This window comes from Meles meles, chromosome 6, assembly GCF_922984935.1.
Source record: "Meles meles chromosome 6, mMelMel3.1 paternal haplotype, whole genome shotgun sequence".
NCBI classification, from domain to species: domain Eukaryota; kingdom Metazoa; phylum Chordata; class Mammalia; order Carnivora; family Mustelidae; genus Meles; species Meles meles.
In genome coordinates this window covers 64,670,349-64,685,156 of record NC_060071.1, presented here as the reverse complement: position 1 = coordinate 64,685,156, position 14,808 = coordinate 64,670,349, and the positions used below count along the sequence as shown (strand labels likewise).

General features: G+C 38.2%; 1 protein-coding gene across 2 annotated transcripts in view; it reads left to right on the top strand.

The window, feature by feature from the left end:
• Window positions 1-14,808, top strand: part of INO80 (INO80 complex ATPase subunit) — a 136,778-nt gene that overhangs the window by 69,029 nt on the left and 52,941 nt on the right. For both annotated transcript variants that reach the window (XM_046008381.1, XM_046008380.1), the window contains exons 20-24: window positions 1,055-1,222; window positions 1,441-1,574; window positions 3,487-3,554; window positions 4,224-4,317; window positions 5,094-5,265. In XM_046008381.1, the coding sequence (XP_045864337.1) occupies window positions 1,055-1,222; window positions 1,441-1,574; window positions 3,487-3,554; window positions 4,224-4,317; window positions 5,094-5,265 (636 nt within the window). The remainder of the gene's footprint in view (window positions 1-1,054; window positions 1,223-1,440; window positions 1,575-3,486; window positions 3,555-4,223; window positions 4,318-5,093; window positions 5,266-14,808) is intronic.

Here is a 14,808-nt window from a genome sequence, read left to right as displayed (position 1 = left end):
ATGTAGTGATTGTCTGTGTGAAGTATAATGGGAACACAGATAAGGGAATAGTTCTGTTGGGGAAGGTTAGAGAAGGCATCAAAGCAGAGATGAAGTGTGAGCTAGGGCTGGAATAATGAATTGGCATTTACTAGGAAACTATGGTAAGGAAGCAGGTGTTAGGCAATAAGAGCAATGAACAAAAAGGTAGAGCAGCATTTATGCAGCATGTTTAGCAAACATTACTCAGAGCATTGTTGCTAGGGTATATAGGAGGTCCTGGTAAAGAGGAGACTGGGACAGTAGGGTTGATTAGAATATGGAAACCCTTCTCTGCCTACAGGAGAATTTTTAATATGTTACTGTAGGCAGTGATGTACATTGAAGGTTCTTCAGCAGCTGGAATCACCTTATAAGATTTGTTATGGAATGTTTCTTAGAACCAGTAAAGACTATAGGCAGGAAGACACCCCCCATCCTCCGCGCGCACACACACACACACAAGATAGCAGTCTAAATTAGGTATGGTGAGATTCTGGGAGTGGTCAGAAAGGATGATTATTAGAGGTTAAGTTCCAGGTGGATTTGAGGGACTCGGGAAATGATAAAACATGGGCATGAGAAAGAAAAAGTCAGAGCTGGTTGAAATTTCTTTTTGGGTAACTGAATGAATGGTAATGCTGTTAATCAGTTGAGTAAATTATGGAAAAGCTTTTTTCCCCCCACTGACTTTGAGTGGTACAATTATAGTGAATAGTTGAAAAAATGGGGCTGGGAATGTTAGGGAAAATATTTTTGAAAGTCAACTGCAATGGAATGGTTAGCAGTTGGTGCTATTGAAAATGGAAGAGATTTCACAGGGACAGCATGTAGAGTGAGTGACAGGGAAGAGTGTCAACAAAAGAATATTTTTCTGGCTAATTAGCCACATCCCAGGTTTATAGAGATACTGAGTTTCTAAAGATCTGTCTGTTGTCTGTTCAGTTATAATCTGGCTTGCATGTGTTTCTTAAGCTGATACTGAATTCTCTTAGAAACTTGTTTTCAAAGTATAAATGTTCTTACTGATTTTTAGATTGAGATTCTGATGTATTGCCAACTGACCAGCCGACAGAAGCTTCTATATCAGGCACTAAAGAACAAAATTTCCATTGAGGATTTATTGCAGTCTTCTATGGGCTCTACCCAGCAAGCACAGACCACCACCAGCAGCCTCATGAATCTGGTCATGCAGTTTAGGAAGGTAAGATTTTAGGTCAGCTGCCTTGGAGTTGCCTCATTAACCCATTTCAAGAAAAAGGCTCTGACCTTGGTCAGATGAACAAAGGCTGTTAAAAAAAGATGAAATGAGAAAGTATATGTTCACAAAAGTAAACATTCAGGGTTTGGGATTCCCCGTGATTTTTCCAAGAGTGATGTCTGCATGTGACAGTGGTGTCTTGTCATTTTCCTTCCTCTTAGGTTTGTAATCACCCAGAGTTATTTGAACGACAAGAAACTTGGTCTCCATTTCATATTTCCCTAAAGCCATACCAGATTTCAAAGTTTATCTACCGTCATGGACAGATCAGGGTCTTCAACCATTCACGAGACAGGTGAGCACATACTAATACCTGTTTACTCTAAGGGTGTTTTTGTAATTTGGGGTTTTGTGGCTTAATGCTTTTGGGGGTTTAGTGGAGAGTGTTTGAGTTCCCCAACAATGAGGTATTTAAGCATAGGGTGGACACATATTTATTGAGGGATATTGTGATAGAAATCTGTATGGTATCAAGGGTTTAACTGGCTCTTAATAGCGCTAGTCGCTTCTGGTTGCTTTTCTGATTGAGGAATGTGCACATAAGTGCAAATATGTACTTCTATCAAGAGAGATTACCATATGTCTCTACTCCAGTACTGAAATTGTTTTGCGATAGCTTATTTTATACTTGGAATAGCACTTGTGGGAGAACTGATTGGATTTCAGATTAATCAAATTTACCTCCTCTCGGAATCAGCAGTGACAGATTTGGTTAAAGGTGAAATGGTTGTAATGTAATATGCTAGAGACCAATTCCATGCAGAAAATGTGTGTAGGTCCATTCTACACCTGGGAGTGAGGATATCCCTGGCTTTTGAATTTTTTAACAAGCTCCCAAAGGATTCTTGTGCACATCAAGATTTGAGAATCATGGATTTAGAAAGTTCTTCTGTAGAGAAACAATATAAGCAGCATTACCAAAATAATCAACAACATTTAGCCTAATGAAACTGAAGTTGAAGGGCATCTGGATGGCTCAGTTGGTTAAGCGTCTGGATGGCTCAGTTGGTTAAGCGTCTGCCTTTGCCTCGGGTCATGATCCTGTGGTCCTGGGATAGAGCCCAGCATCAGGCTCCCTGCTTGGCGGGGAGTCTTCTTCTCCCTCTCCCCCTGCCGCTCCCCCTGCTTGTGTTCCCTCTCCCTCTCTCTCTCAAATAAACAAAAAAATGTTAAGAAAGAAACTGAAGTTGAGATACATTTCTTGGGTTTAATTTTAAGAATTCTTGGGACGCCTGGGTGGCTCAGTGGGTTAAAGCCTCTGCCTTCAGCTCAGGTCATGATCCCAGGGTCCTGGGATTGAGCCCCGCATCAGGCTCTCTGCTCCTCGGGGACCCTGCTTCCCCCTGCCTGCCTCTCTGCCTGTTTGTGATCTCTGTCTGCCAAATAAATAAATAAATAAGAATTCTTGGTCTTGGGGGCACCCAGGTCGCTCAGTTGGTTAAACGTCTGCCTTTGGCTCAGGTTCTGATTCTTGGGATCAAGCCCCACATCTGGCTCCCTGCTCAGCAGGAAACTTGCTACTCCCTCTCCCACTCCTCCTACTTCTGTTCCCTCTCTTGCTGTCTGTCTCTCTGTCAAATAAATAAATAAAATCTTTGAGGGGGGAGAATATTTTGTATGTGGGGTGCCTGGGTGGTTCAGTCGATTAAGTGATCTCAGGTCATGAACCTCAGGGCCATGGGATTGAACCTCATGTCGGGCTCTACACTCAGCTAGGAGTCTGCTGGAGATTCTCTTCCTCCCCTTCTCCCCTGATTCCTGTTCCCACCCTTTCTCTAAAGTAAATAAAGGTGCCTTGTTAGCACAGTAGGTAGCGTGTCAGTCTCATAAAGTAAATAAATAATTTTTTTTTTTTAATTCTTTGTCTGTGATAGCTCCAGACTATTACTCAACTAGATGGGCAGAGGGAAACAGACCACAGCTGTTGTGCTGTTTGTTTTATATGGTACATTGTAACTTACAGCTTTGAATTGTGATTCTGTGAAATGAAATGAGACCACTTTGAACTTGTATTACTTTCTTACCTCTATATTAATTACTTAGTACTGTCTGACATTTATGCCTTGATTTCTGCCTGGTAATATGGCAACAGATCTCTTAAAAATATTTAAAATCTAAAAGATTCTATTTAGTTTTGGACCTCTAATCTAGTTAACTTCCCAATATTTATATTTGGATTTATTTTATTTTATTTACTGATTTTACAGGTGGTTAAGGGTTCTTCTTTCTCCGTTTGCACCAGATTATATCCAGCAGTCTCTCTTTCACAGAAAAGGTAGGTGTTTTGATTTTGGGAAAGGAAAGTATGCCAGGGATTTATCAGAATGCTCTTCATTTTGCTGAATGATTTTCAACTAGCAGTGATTTTGCCTGCATGCTGGATCTTTATTTATAAAGTCTTGATAACCTTTAAGTAAATTAGTTGTCTTTGTCTGTAGATGCTATGATTTATGGCCATAACAGGAAGCAATAAAAAATTACTACATTGACGTTCCATTTTATTTTATACCTGCCTCTTAAGAGTGTCTTATACCCTTGAAACTTGACAGAGACAATGCAGGACTTTCATTAATGTGACTTAGTTCCTTCTCCTTAGTCTAAGGGCATGGTATTAAGGCAAAGTTTCAGAATCTCTTAACTCTACACTTTTCTTTTTCTTGTCATGATAAAAAAAGAAATGCGATTAGCCAAGGATCCAAAAAGCCCAAAGGTAGTTAATGAGCCAGCTCCACTCTGGCCCATGTATGCCATATCTCATAGGTCTGCCTCTCCCTCCTGCAGTTGTAGTACAAAAATGTGACACCCTGACTTCCACCATAATTGCTGGATTGAAACCTTTAGATATCTTTTCACTCTTAAATGAAAAGACAGCAGTTCAGTAGCTTTAGTTGACTGTTATGTCTTCACTTGCTATTGGGTTTAACTTTGTCTTTTGATATTCCAGGTGTTAATGAAGAAAGCTGTTTCTCCTTCCTTCGCTTTATTGATGTATCTCCAGCAGAAATGGCAAACCTCATGCTTCAGGGACTTTTGGCCAGGTGAGAAGTTTCTTTAATTTGATGAGAGAGCAGTTGGGAATAAACAGAGAGTTTGAGCTGTTAAATTAAATACTTAATATTGTATCATCTTAGCAAGCCTCTTATTTTTTTCTTGTTAAGAGTAAAAATTTTTATAAGGGGATCATAATTTTCTTTCAATCATTTAATAATTGCATGATGCTTCATGATATACCTTAAATAAAAGTTATTTCAGCTCAACCCACAAATACTGCCAGAAGGTCTTTAAGTCTTCTTAATTTCTAGTTAGTCTTCTATGTTATATTTGCTTCTACAGGGCAGATAATGGCCAATGAGTCCTTTACTTGATAGTGATTGCAGCATAACCTGCCTTAAGTATTCTGGGAAACTTAGTTCTGTTTTTTTTTTCCCCCTCAGAATAATGATTTTCACTTATGTTATTATCTTATATTTATGTAATAACAAATAGTGACCTTGTTAGAAAAGGCTATCTCCCTAATACGAGGATATTTTTATAATAGAATTTTTGTGATAGAGTTAAATATTCTTTAATATTGAGTGGAGCTTTACGGAGGATTTAAGTTTTCATAGTAGCAAACCCAAGTCATGCCAAAGATGGAATTTTTAGAAGAAAAGTGTGAAATGGCATCATCTGAAAGTAGGGAGGAACTGTTTCTAAAATGCTCAAGATGTACAAAAGAGACACATGAATGAAAGACAAGGTTCCTTGCTGCTCTGAACTACCCTCAAACCTCCATGGAGCACTGAATAAGCATGTCTGCTGTGGTCTGTTTCAGATGGTTAGCTCTTTTCCTGTCTCTGAAAGCCTCCTACAGGCTCCATCAGCTGCGCTCCTGGGGAGAGCCAGAAGGGGAGAGCCAGCAGAGATATCTGAGAAACAAGGATTTCCTTCTTGGGGTTAATTTTCCACTCTCCTTTCCCAACCTTTGCAGCTGCCCTTTGTTAAAGGTAAGGACTTACTTCACCATCAGCTATCTGTGGTAGTACTGACTTCCGTTCTCTTTGCATCAGTAAAAGGAGTAATAAAGTCAGTGATGGCTTCATGGAGCTACAAGTTCCTAGAGGAGTGGAAGCAATGTGCTAAGTTAATAACTTACTGTCATTTCATAGACTGGGTGTGTGTGTGTCTGTGTGTCTGTATGGTACATGTTTGTGCATGTGTGTATATTTAATATGTATTTTGTATATACCTTTACTGTAAAGTACATGGAATTTAAATGTACAACTCTTTGAATTTATCCATGTAGGTACACTCACGTAACTACTAGATTATACCTAGATTAAGGTATAGAACATTTCCAGTACCCAGAAGTCTCCCTCATGCATCTTCCAATTTAATACTCCATTTCAGAATAAACCAACAAAACCACTCTTGTATCACCATAGATTATTTTTGCCGGTTTTTGACCTTCTTGTAAATGGAATTATCCAGTACGTGCACTTTTGTGTCCACTTCCTTTCCCTCAGTATTATGCCTGTGAGATTTACCCACATGCACATTTCTTTTGTAATACTATGAAATAGTCTATTGTCCAGACACACCACAATTTAGTGACCCGTACTGCTGTTGGTGGATATTTAGGTTGGTTCCACTTGGGGGCTATTGTAAATAAAAGTGCAGTGCATATTTTTGTACATGTCTTTTGATAAATGTACACTACTTTCTCTGGGATTCAGATCTAGGAATGAGATTGCTGTATCATCAGGTGTATGTGTGTTTAGATTTAGTGGCCACTGCCAAGCCTTTTTGCAAAGTGGTTTTAGAAATTTATCCTCCTACTGGCAATGTGAGACGTTTGCTGCTGTTCATCATCCTTGCCTGTACCTGATATTGTCAGTCCATGTTGTTGCATTTGTAATGTTATCTCATTGTGATTTTAAATTGCATTTCCATGAAAAATAATGATGCTGAACACTTTTTCATGTAATCGTTTTGGCCATTGTAGAGTAGGTAAGTAAGAAAGTGACAGGAGATAAGGTTATAGATGTAGGTCCAGAGCATAAGGGACATCATCAGTTCTTGCAAGGATTTGGATTTTATTCTGAATGAAATGGGTAACATTGGAGAGTTTTGAAAAGAGATTTGTAAATTTATATATTACAGTCCTGAATTCATAGTTAAGAAGGCAGGGCATTTTCCTTGTGTCCTTTAGAAATTTGATGGGTCATTAGTCTTAGAGTTAATTGCTATTGAATGCTAGCTGTTTTTTGTTTGGATCTGGTATTTGCCCGTGTTTGCTGAAGAACCGTATGATTCCTTCTGTTTTCCCAATTGATTTCTCAAGCATTGCTCCATGTGCGTTTTTGGACTCCGGAGAGAAGATTGGTAATGCAGAAAGGAGAGTAGAATTCAGTCTGTGGTAATAATATGGTCGGTGGTGGCAGGGTGACTTCCTACTAGTGAAATATTGCTGTAGCTGGTCAAGTTGCTTAAATTCCTACAGACTGGTTCACCTGCATTTGATAATTTATATTTCTATAGTTATAAATTGTTGCTAGTTTTATTTTTGGTACAGGAAGCACCATTTTTAAGCATTTATTGCCTTCTTACGTGGACACTACATCTTATTTAACTCTCAAAGATCCACCTTCCCTTGTTTATATTCTTTTGCTTTCTGAAAATACAGTAATGTATTCATGTCCTTATATCAACTAATGAATTTCCTGAGAAATTCAGATATGGCCTTTATGCCTTATGAGAAGTTATTCTAATTGAAGTTGGATTCACTTTCATTTCCTCTTTAATTTTATTTCATGTTGTGAATGGACATTTGCTGTCATAGGGGTTTACCATGTATACAACCAGTAGGTCGCAGGCAGCTGAAAGCTAGCTCTGTATGTGTACAAACACTGCTCTGCTTTTGGTCTCATCATCCTTATTTCTAACATGTATATATTAAAATACCAACCAGGCAGTGTATTTTGCCAGAGTTTGTTGATCTGTTACAAGAAATTGTTGCTTTCAGCTAAATGGAGTGATCTTCACATGGTATCTAGTCTTAAAGATTTACCTAACTTCTGAATAAAGAATAATTTTTTGAGACTCCCTGTGTAACATCTTAATATAAATATAATAAAGTCCATTATAGCTCTGGCTTTTGAGGTATGACCTCAAGAATATTAAAAATGTTTATATCACCGACTGATAAGTGTGTAGATACACAGAATACTACATCCATATACATAAATTTTTATAATAAAATACTCACAAAACAATACTTAACCTTCATGTACAGTGCACTCTGGTTTTTCCTTTTGGTTTTTTTTTTCTTAATATTAGATGGAACCTACTAAAAAATGATTTCATGATCCTCACTAATCACAATTTTAAAAATACAGCATAATATGACCTCATAATATTAGAATAGCTAGAGAACTAGAGAAAGAGAGTCACCACGTAAAAGATTCTGGATCATTCTTTTTAATAGTAAGAAAAGAACAAAATATTTGGAACTTAAGAGTCTCACTTTCAGTTGTTCAGAGAGCTGAATGCACGTTTCACTGTGTACTTACCCTGACTTGCAGTTAGTAGTCAAGGTCCATCTCTGTCTTAGCATAGTCTGATATCTACCTGTTATATCCTTGGTATTCAAAGATTATATGAATAAAGATAATTAATTTTGAAAGAACCCAGCTGATCCAAACATGAGCAAAGTAGTTTATTTTGGGAGCTGTCCCCCCCGAGAATGGCTTTCTTAGAATGTGCCTGTCACCACTACTGTTCTGGTTCTCACACTGGTTTCTCTGAATTGAGTTTTTCCTATGCAAGAAGCATTTACCTAATGTATCAAGAGAACATCAGTTTTGTCTGTTAAACAAAGAAGAGTAGAGAATGAAATTTTGGACACCTAATCCTTTAGAATAGATTTCCACAATTCATTAGTTAAGAATATAAAAGTTTAAAAAAAAAAAAAAAGAATATAAAAGTTAGAACTTAAGATGAATGAAACTTTCACAAATATACACACATCAAAACCACACTTTGAAACTTTATGGTCTACTTGGATCCTGCCAGTTTTTCATTTAAAAAAAAAAAAAAAAAGTTGACAAAAATGAGTCTTTTTTAAAAAGATAATATTAAATATTAGTTAACAGTGCTAAGACTTAAATGTAATAATTATCTGTTGTGCTATTGTTTTATGTTTTTCAGTTGGTTTTAAATAAAAGGTCTTGGGCTCTTAGGTGTGGAGTAAATTCATCATGTGTGCTCTGTGCCTGTCATTCCTGATACGACTTGTTTGCTGTTTTGAGATCTAAAAATATACTTCTAGCATTGTTGATATAATTTACTAATCCTATGGAAACCACTTTGTTTAACTAGTGTGGCATCAGAGTTTTTTTATTTTCACAGGAAATAAACTTGTAACTAACTATGCTTACTATTTTCAGTAAATGCCCTGACAGTATAATTTGAGATATTTGCTATAATTCAAATGATGAATTACAGACTTAGGAAGGATAAGAAAAGTCTTGAAAGATTAGAAGAACACTGACATAAATGTGGAGTCCATCTTTAAAGTTTGTGGGGATAGGAAGAGAATTCAGAAATGATAACCAGTACCCTAAGAAAGTTATTAGGGAAGTTACAAAAATTTTTGTTTCTAACAAAATTAATTAGCAACTATTTGAACTCATGATTCTAAGAAGCAGCTAACTTGATTCTGAAAAGAGCATTTCCTTTGCTTTAGGAGATAACAAGCCAAGTAGATTAGAGAGACAGAAGTAATAAGTATAGCATATTTAACTTTTTTTTTTTAAGATTTTATTTATTTATTTGACAGACAGAGCTCACAACTAGGCAGAGAGGCAGGCAGAGAGAGCGGAAGGGAAGCAGGCTTCCCACTGAGCAGAGAGCCCAATGTGAGGCTTGATCCCAAGACCCTGGGATCATGACCTGAGCCAAAAGCAGAGGCTTTAACCCACTGAGCCACCCAGTGGCCCCATCATATTAAACTTTTTATATCTTCTTGAGGCGCCTGGGTGGCTCAGTGGGTTAAAGCCTCTGCCTTCGGCTAGGGTCGTGATCTCAGGGTCCTGGGATCGAGCACCGCATCCAGGCTCTCTGCTCAGCAGGGAGCCTGCTTCCCCCTCTCTCTCTGCCTGTCTCTCTGCCTACTTGTGATCTCTGTCTGTCAAATAAATAAACAAAATCTTAAAAAGAAAAACCAAAAACTTTTATATCTTCTTTTTTGTTGCCTTGGCTGTTCTTCTAGAGTTACTCATGCATTGGGAAAGTGCACAAATCATAAGTAGACATATGGCTGAGTTACTTCACAAAAACACTCTTGGAACTCTACTTCAGAAGTCCCTTGTACCCACTTCCATTCACTTTTCCACTCCGCCTTACCTTCCCAGTAGTTACTGTGGGCAGATATTTGGATGATTTCTAGTTTTTGTTGTTACAAATATTACTGTTGTATTACCATACACATCTTTTAAAGAAAATTCATGTGCATTTTGTAGGGTGTAGATCTAGTGGTCAAATTGCTGGATCATAGAGTATGCTTATGGTCATCTTTAATAGATAATATCGAACAGTCTTCTCAAACAATTGCATCAGTGTTTTCTCTCTCATTAGCAACGTATGAGAGGATCTAGTTGTTCCACATCCTTGCCAGAATGTTATATTATTTGTTGATTTTAGCAGTCTTTCTCTGTGGTAGTATCTCGTTGTGGCTTTAAATTACATTTCCCTTATGAATAATGATATTAAATACCTTTCCTAATGCTTATTAGCCATTTGGATAACCTCCTGTATGGATTCTTATTCAAGATCTTGCTTATTTTTCTATGAGGCTGTCTCTGTTTTCGTAGTGATTTGTAGTCCTTACATATTGCAGATTATCTTCTACTCTGCAACTTACTTTTGCACTCTTACTGGTGTGTTTTGTTAAACAGTTAGCATTTTTGTGTCCCATTGAAGAAATATTTGCCTATATACAAAGGTCATGAAGGTAATTCGGTATGTTTTTCTCCATAAGTTTTATTTACCTTTCATATTCCGATCTATAGGGAATTGTGATGGTTTTTTAGTCTGTGGTAAGGATGGCCCCCCTTTTTTTGCATATAGATATCCATATCCATTTGACGCAGCTCCGTTTATTGAAAGGACCGTCCTTACTGCACTCAGCATCACTTTTGCCAGATAGGTGGCTGTATATGGATGGGTCTGTTTCTGGGCTCTCTTCTGTACCAGTGGTCCATTTGTCTATTCTTGAACCAGTACCGCTCTGTCTGAAGTATGGCTTCATAATACGTTTTGATCACTGGTAGCACAGATCTTCTAAGCTTCATCTTTCTTCAGTATTGCCTTGGCTGTTCTTAGCTCTTTGCAGTCTTATGTAAATTTTAGGATCAGCTTATAAATCTTATTGTAAACTCTTCAACATTGTAGATATATAGGCCACTGGTCCCCAAGTGTTTTTTCATTATGTACCACTATTAAATATATTTAGTCCATTTTGACTATACCTGTGTATTTTCTTTAAAATGATACACGTAGACTAACGTGTTAATTATTTACCTTGTGAATCTTGCATATGAAGCTTCCTTTGTAGACCACTGTCTGGATAGTAAAAGAAGCCTAAGGGAGTAAAGAATGATGATAGAGGGGAGGACCCAATATTTACTGGGGGAAGTACTCCTTTTCTTGACACACCCTTCTCTCCTTCTCTTTTCCTGCTGTTTGTAATTATTCAGTACCAAGGCCAATTGGAGTGAATGGTACATCAATGTATATGTCAGAAGAACTTATTGACTGAATGAATCTCTGGTGGTAGAATATGATTTTGGCTTAGTGATCAGTGGTTGTCTGATGCTCCTTTTTTTTGCTGGTCAGACAGTTTTAGAATTGTCCCTTCTCAAGGTCAGTCTGCTCGCACAGGGAGCATATGTGATTAGTGTTTACCAACCTGTTAGTGTCTGCTGTGGGTAAGGTGTGTTAACAGTCATGGTCCCTGTTTTCTGGCTTGATAAATCATTCGTGTGTGTAGTAAAAACACACAAACTTAAAAATATTTTATTTTTTTAAAGATTATTTATTTATTTGAGAGAAAGAGCACATAGGGGGAGAGGATATTGGGGGGGTGCACAGAGGGAGAGAGAGAATCTTGAGCAGATCCCCAGCTGTGTGGAGCCGGACACAGGGCTCAATCTCACGACCCTGAGATCGTGACCTGAGCCAATACCAAGAGTTGGATGCTTAACCGACCCTAAGGGGAGCCACCTAGGCACCTCTTAGAAAGACTTTAAAAACAAAAATAACTCAAGAGTTGAGAGAAGACATAATTAACTGCCAGATTGATGGTGGGTGATCAGTGGTGAAGTTCAGAATGGGAAATCATCTTAGATTGAAATGGACAAAAAAGTCCTTATAGAAATGGTGTTTTTTTCTTTTTTTAAGATTTTATTTATTTGAGAGAGAGGGAGAATGAGTATGAGTGGGGAAAGGGGTTGGGGAGAGGGAGAAGCAGGCCCTCCACTGAGCAGGGATCCCAACATGGGGCTCAATCCCAGGACCCTGAGATCATGAGGTGAAGACAGATGCTTAACTGACTGAGCCACCCTGGTGCCCGAAATGGTGGTGTTTTAGTTGGACTTTGAGTGGTAGGGATCTGGGTAGGAGGAAGAATATTCCAAGTTTAAGACTGGAGCTAAACAAAACAAAGGGCCAGAAAGGTAAGTTGTAGGAGTCTTTAAGTGCCAGTCTGTTGGGGTTTAGATGTTAAACCAGAAGTTTTAGCCTTTTATTAGCTTATGTTATTACATAGATGCTATAGTTGCAGTCTTGGGAAAATAAACTTCTGGTGGCTACTGTTAAGCCACTGGAAGGAGTAGCCAGTTTAAGGAAGTCCACTTAATCGCTCAGATCACTAAGCACAGCAGTGGGATTTCAGTCATTAGTATTTGATAAAGATTAATCTCAGTATATGCTGTCAAAAAAGATGGGACGTGTTAAGGAGGATGTTAAACAAAGTTGCAATTATCAAGTACTAAGGACCCAACAGAAACAGTAGTAACTGAATGATTAGAGAAAGGGTCAATGAGGTGCTTGGGTGGCACAGGTGGTTAAGTCCCTGACTCTTGATTTCTGCTCTGGTCATGATATCAGGGTCAGGAGATCGAGTCCTGTACAGAGTCTGCCTAAGACTCTCTTCCTCTTCCTCTGCCTGCCCACCCTCAAAAAATAAATAAATCTTAAAGGGTCAGGGGACTCTGATTTGGATATGGATGAGTATTGCCAGTGAAGGAATCACTTCCAAAACACAGAGTTCAAGAGAATGATAAATTCTATACTAAGTTTAAAGCAAATACACAGGGATGAGATTAGTACCTTTTGTTGTTGAGAGTGTAGATAGAACACAGAAAGCCTGGTGCAGGGATTTACAGGGAGAGAGATTCTGGTTAGAAAGTATGGAGAGCACATGAAGTGTGCAATGAAATATGACAGTCAGAAAGAAGAAGAGGGAGTCAGAAGAGACACTGGGTTTAAGTCAAAGTTGAGTTTGTAGGGGAGAGGAGACTCAGATTTGAAGGCTAAAATGGAAAAAGCCCTTAAAGAAGGATATTGAACATGCAAGAGAGACGGTTGGTGGGATTGCAAAGTGGTTAACTACCCTTTTTATACAGTGGAAAACTCCAGTGAATCCTGGTGGGAATTCTATAATTAACGGAAAGGTACTCTCTATCAAAAAGAAAGTTTTACTATTTGTAGAAGCTCTGAATCTAAGCTTAACGTGAAAAAAGAAAGCGTTACTTAGTTCTGTCGTTTTGTTTTTTTTCTTTTTTTTAAATCGTTTGTTTTTCTTCCCCAAGTGAGAACACAGTTCAGGTGTTTGAACATTTTATATATATAGTCCCTCTCATCTTCATGGTCTTGCACGAGAAAAGTTAAGTAAATGTTTCCTGAATGACTTAATAGTGGTGCTTCGTCTTTGTATTGGTTTTCCCTTTGGAACTTGATATATAGTCTCACCTGAGGGAATGTCCTCCAGCCTAAAATTATAACATCAGTATTTAAAATAGAATTTTGTGAAGAGTTCTAACATTCCCTTGGAAGTTAAGAAATGTGGGATTGGTAACTTGTTTGATCACTCATTAATTTTATTGTACATCAGTTATTTTCGCCCTGCAATTTCTGTTGATCAGGAACTTTGAAAAGAGCAGCTTGGGTAGGTGGTTCTAGCTTAGAAAATCTTACAGAGTTCCAGTCAAGATATCAGCTAAGGTTACAGTCATTTTGAAAGATTGACTAGAGCCATAGGATCTACTTCCAAAGTAGCTGACTCACGTGGCTAGGAAGTTGGTACTGGCTGTTGGCTGGAGACCTCAGTTCCTTGTTGTTTGGACTTTTCCTTGGGGCTGCTTGAGTATCCTCATGACATGACAGCTGGCTTCCCCCAGGGTAAGTGATGAGAGAGCGAGGAAGAGGCACAGTGCCTTTTATGATTTAGTTTTGGGAGTCATGCTAGGAGAGGGGAAGGAACTAGGCTCTACCTTTTGAAGAGAAAGTTACCAAAGAATTTGTGAATATATCTTAAATGACCAGAGCCTTTTACTGCTGGGCTGAGGCCTTTATGTTAGTTATTTCATTATAAAGTTTGTTTTGGTATTCCTAGTTCTGAGATTTTGGCCTAGGCGGTTGATGGGTTCTGACTGTGACATGAAAGTTCTTAAATTGATTAAAGGATGTTGGTTGGTATCTCTCCCTGCTCTCTTTGCCACTCATCTTGTTCACAGTTCTATTAGACACAGCAGATGTCAGCTGGGAAGGATATTAAATACAGGATGATATCTGGCTTTCATCTTTAGCAGGAATTCATTGCTCATAAGCCCTAGGTCCTTGTAAGCAAAATTTTTTTCATTGTAATCTCTGTTGTATTCTGTATGTTGGATTTTCATTTGATTTGCTAACTTAATTATTACTATGTAACCTTGATTATTTGTGAAGAGATGCTATTTCTCTAATTCCTTGCTTACTTTTGTGGTCCTAAAAAGTGGAATAGCCTTGTTTTACTATGCAAAGTAAATACAAATTATGTTTCAAAGTTTTGACGGAAGTGGGGCACCTGGCTGGCACAGCCAATGGAGCGTGCAACTCTTGACCTTGATTGTGTAAGTATGAGTCCGCGCTGAGTATACAGATTACTTAAATAAAATCTTCGGGGCACCTGGGTGGCTTAGTGGGTTGAGCCTCTGCCTTCGGCTCAGGTCATGATCTCAGGGTCCTGGGATTGAGCCCCGTATCGGGCTCCCTGCTCGGTGAAGGGCCTGCTTCCCCCTCTCTTTCTGCCTGCTGCTCTGCCTACTTGTGATATCTCTCTCTGTCCAATAATTTAAAAAAAATATATATCTTCAAAACAACAACAAAGTTTCGATGGAAGAACATATGAGTGATTCTGTGTTCATGATCAGTTTTTAAAGGTGAAATTTGGGTATTTTTTTTTTTTCTTAAAGATTTTACTTATTTATTTCACAAAGAAAGTATGAAGA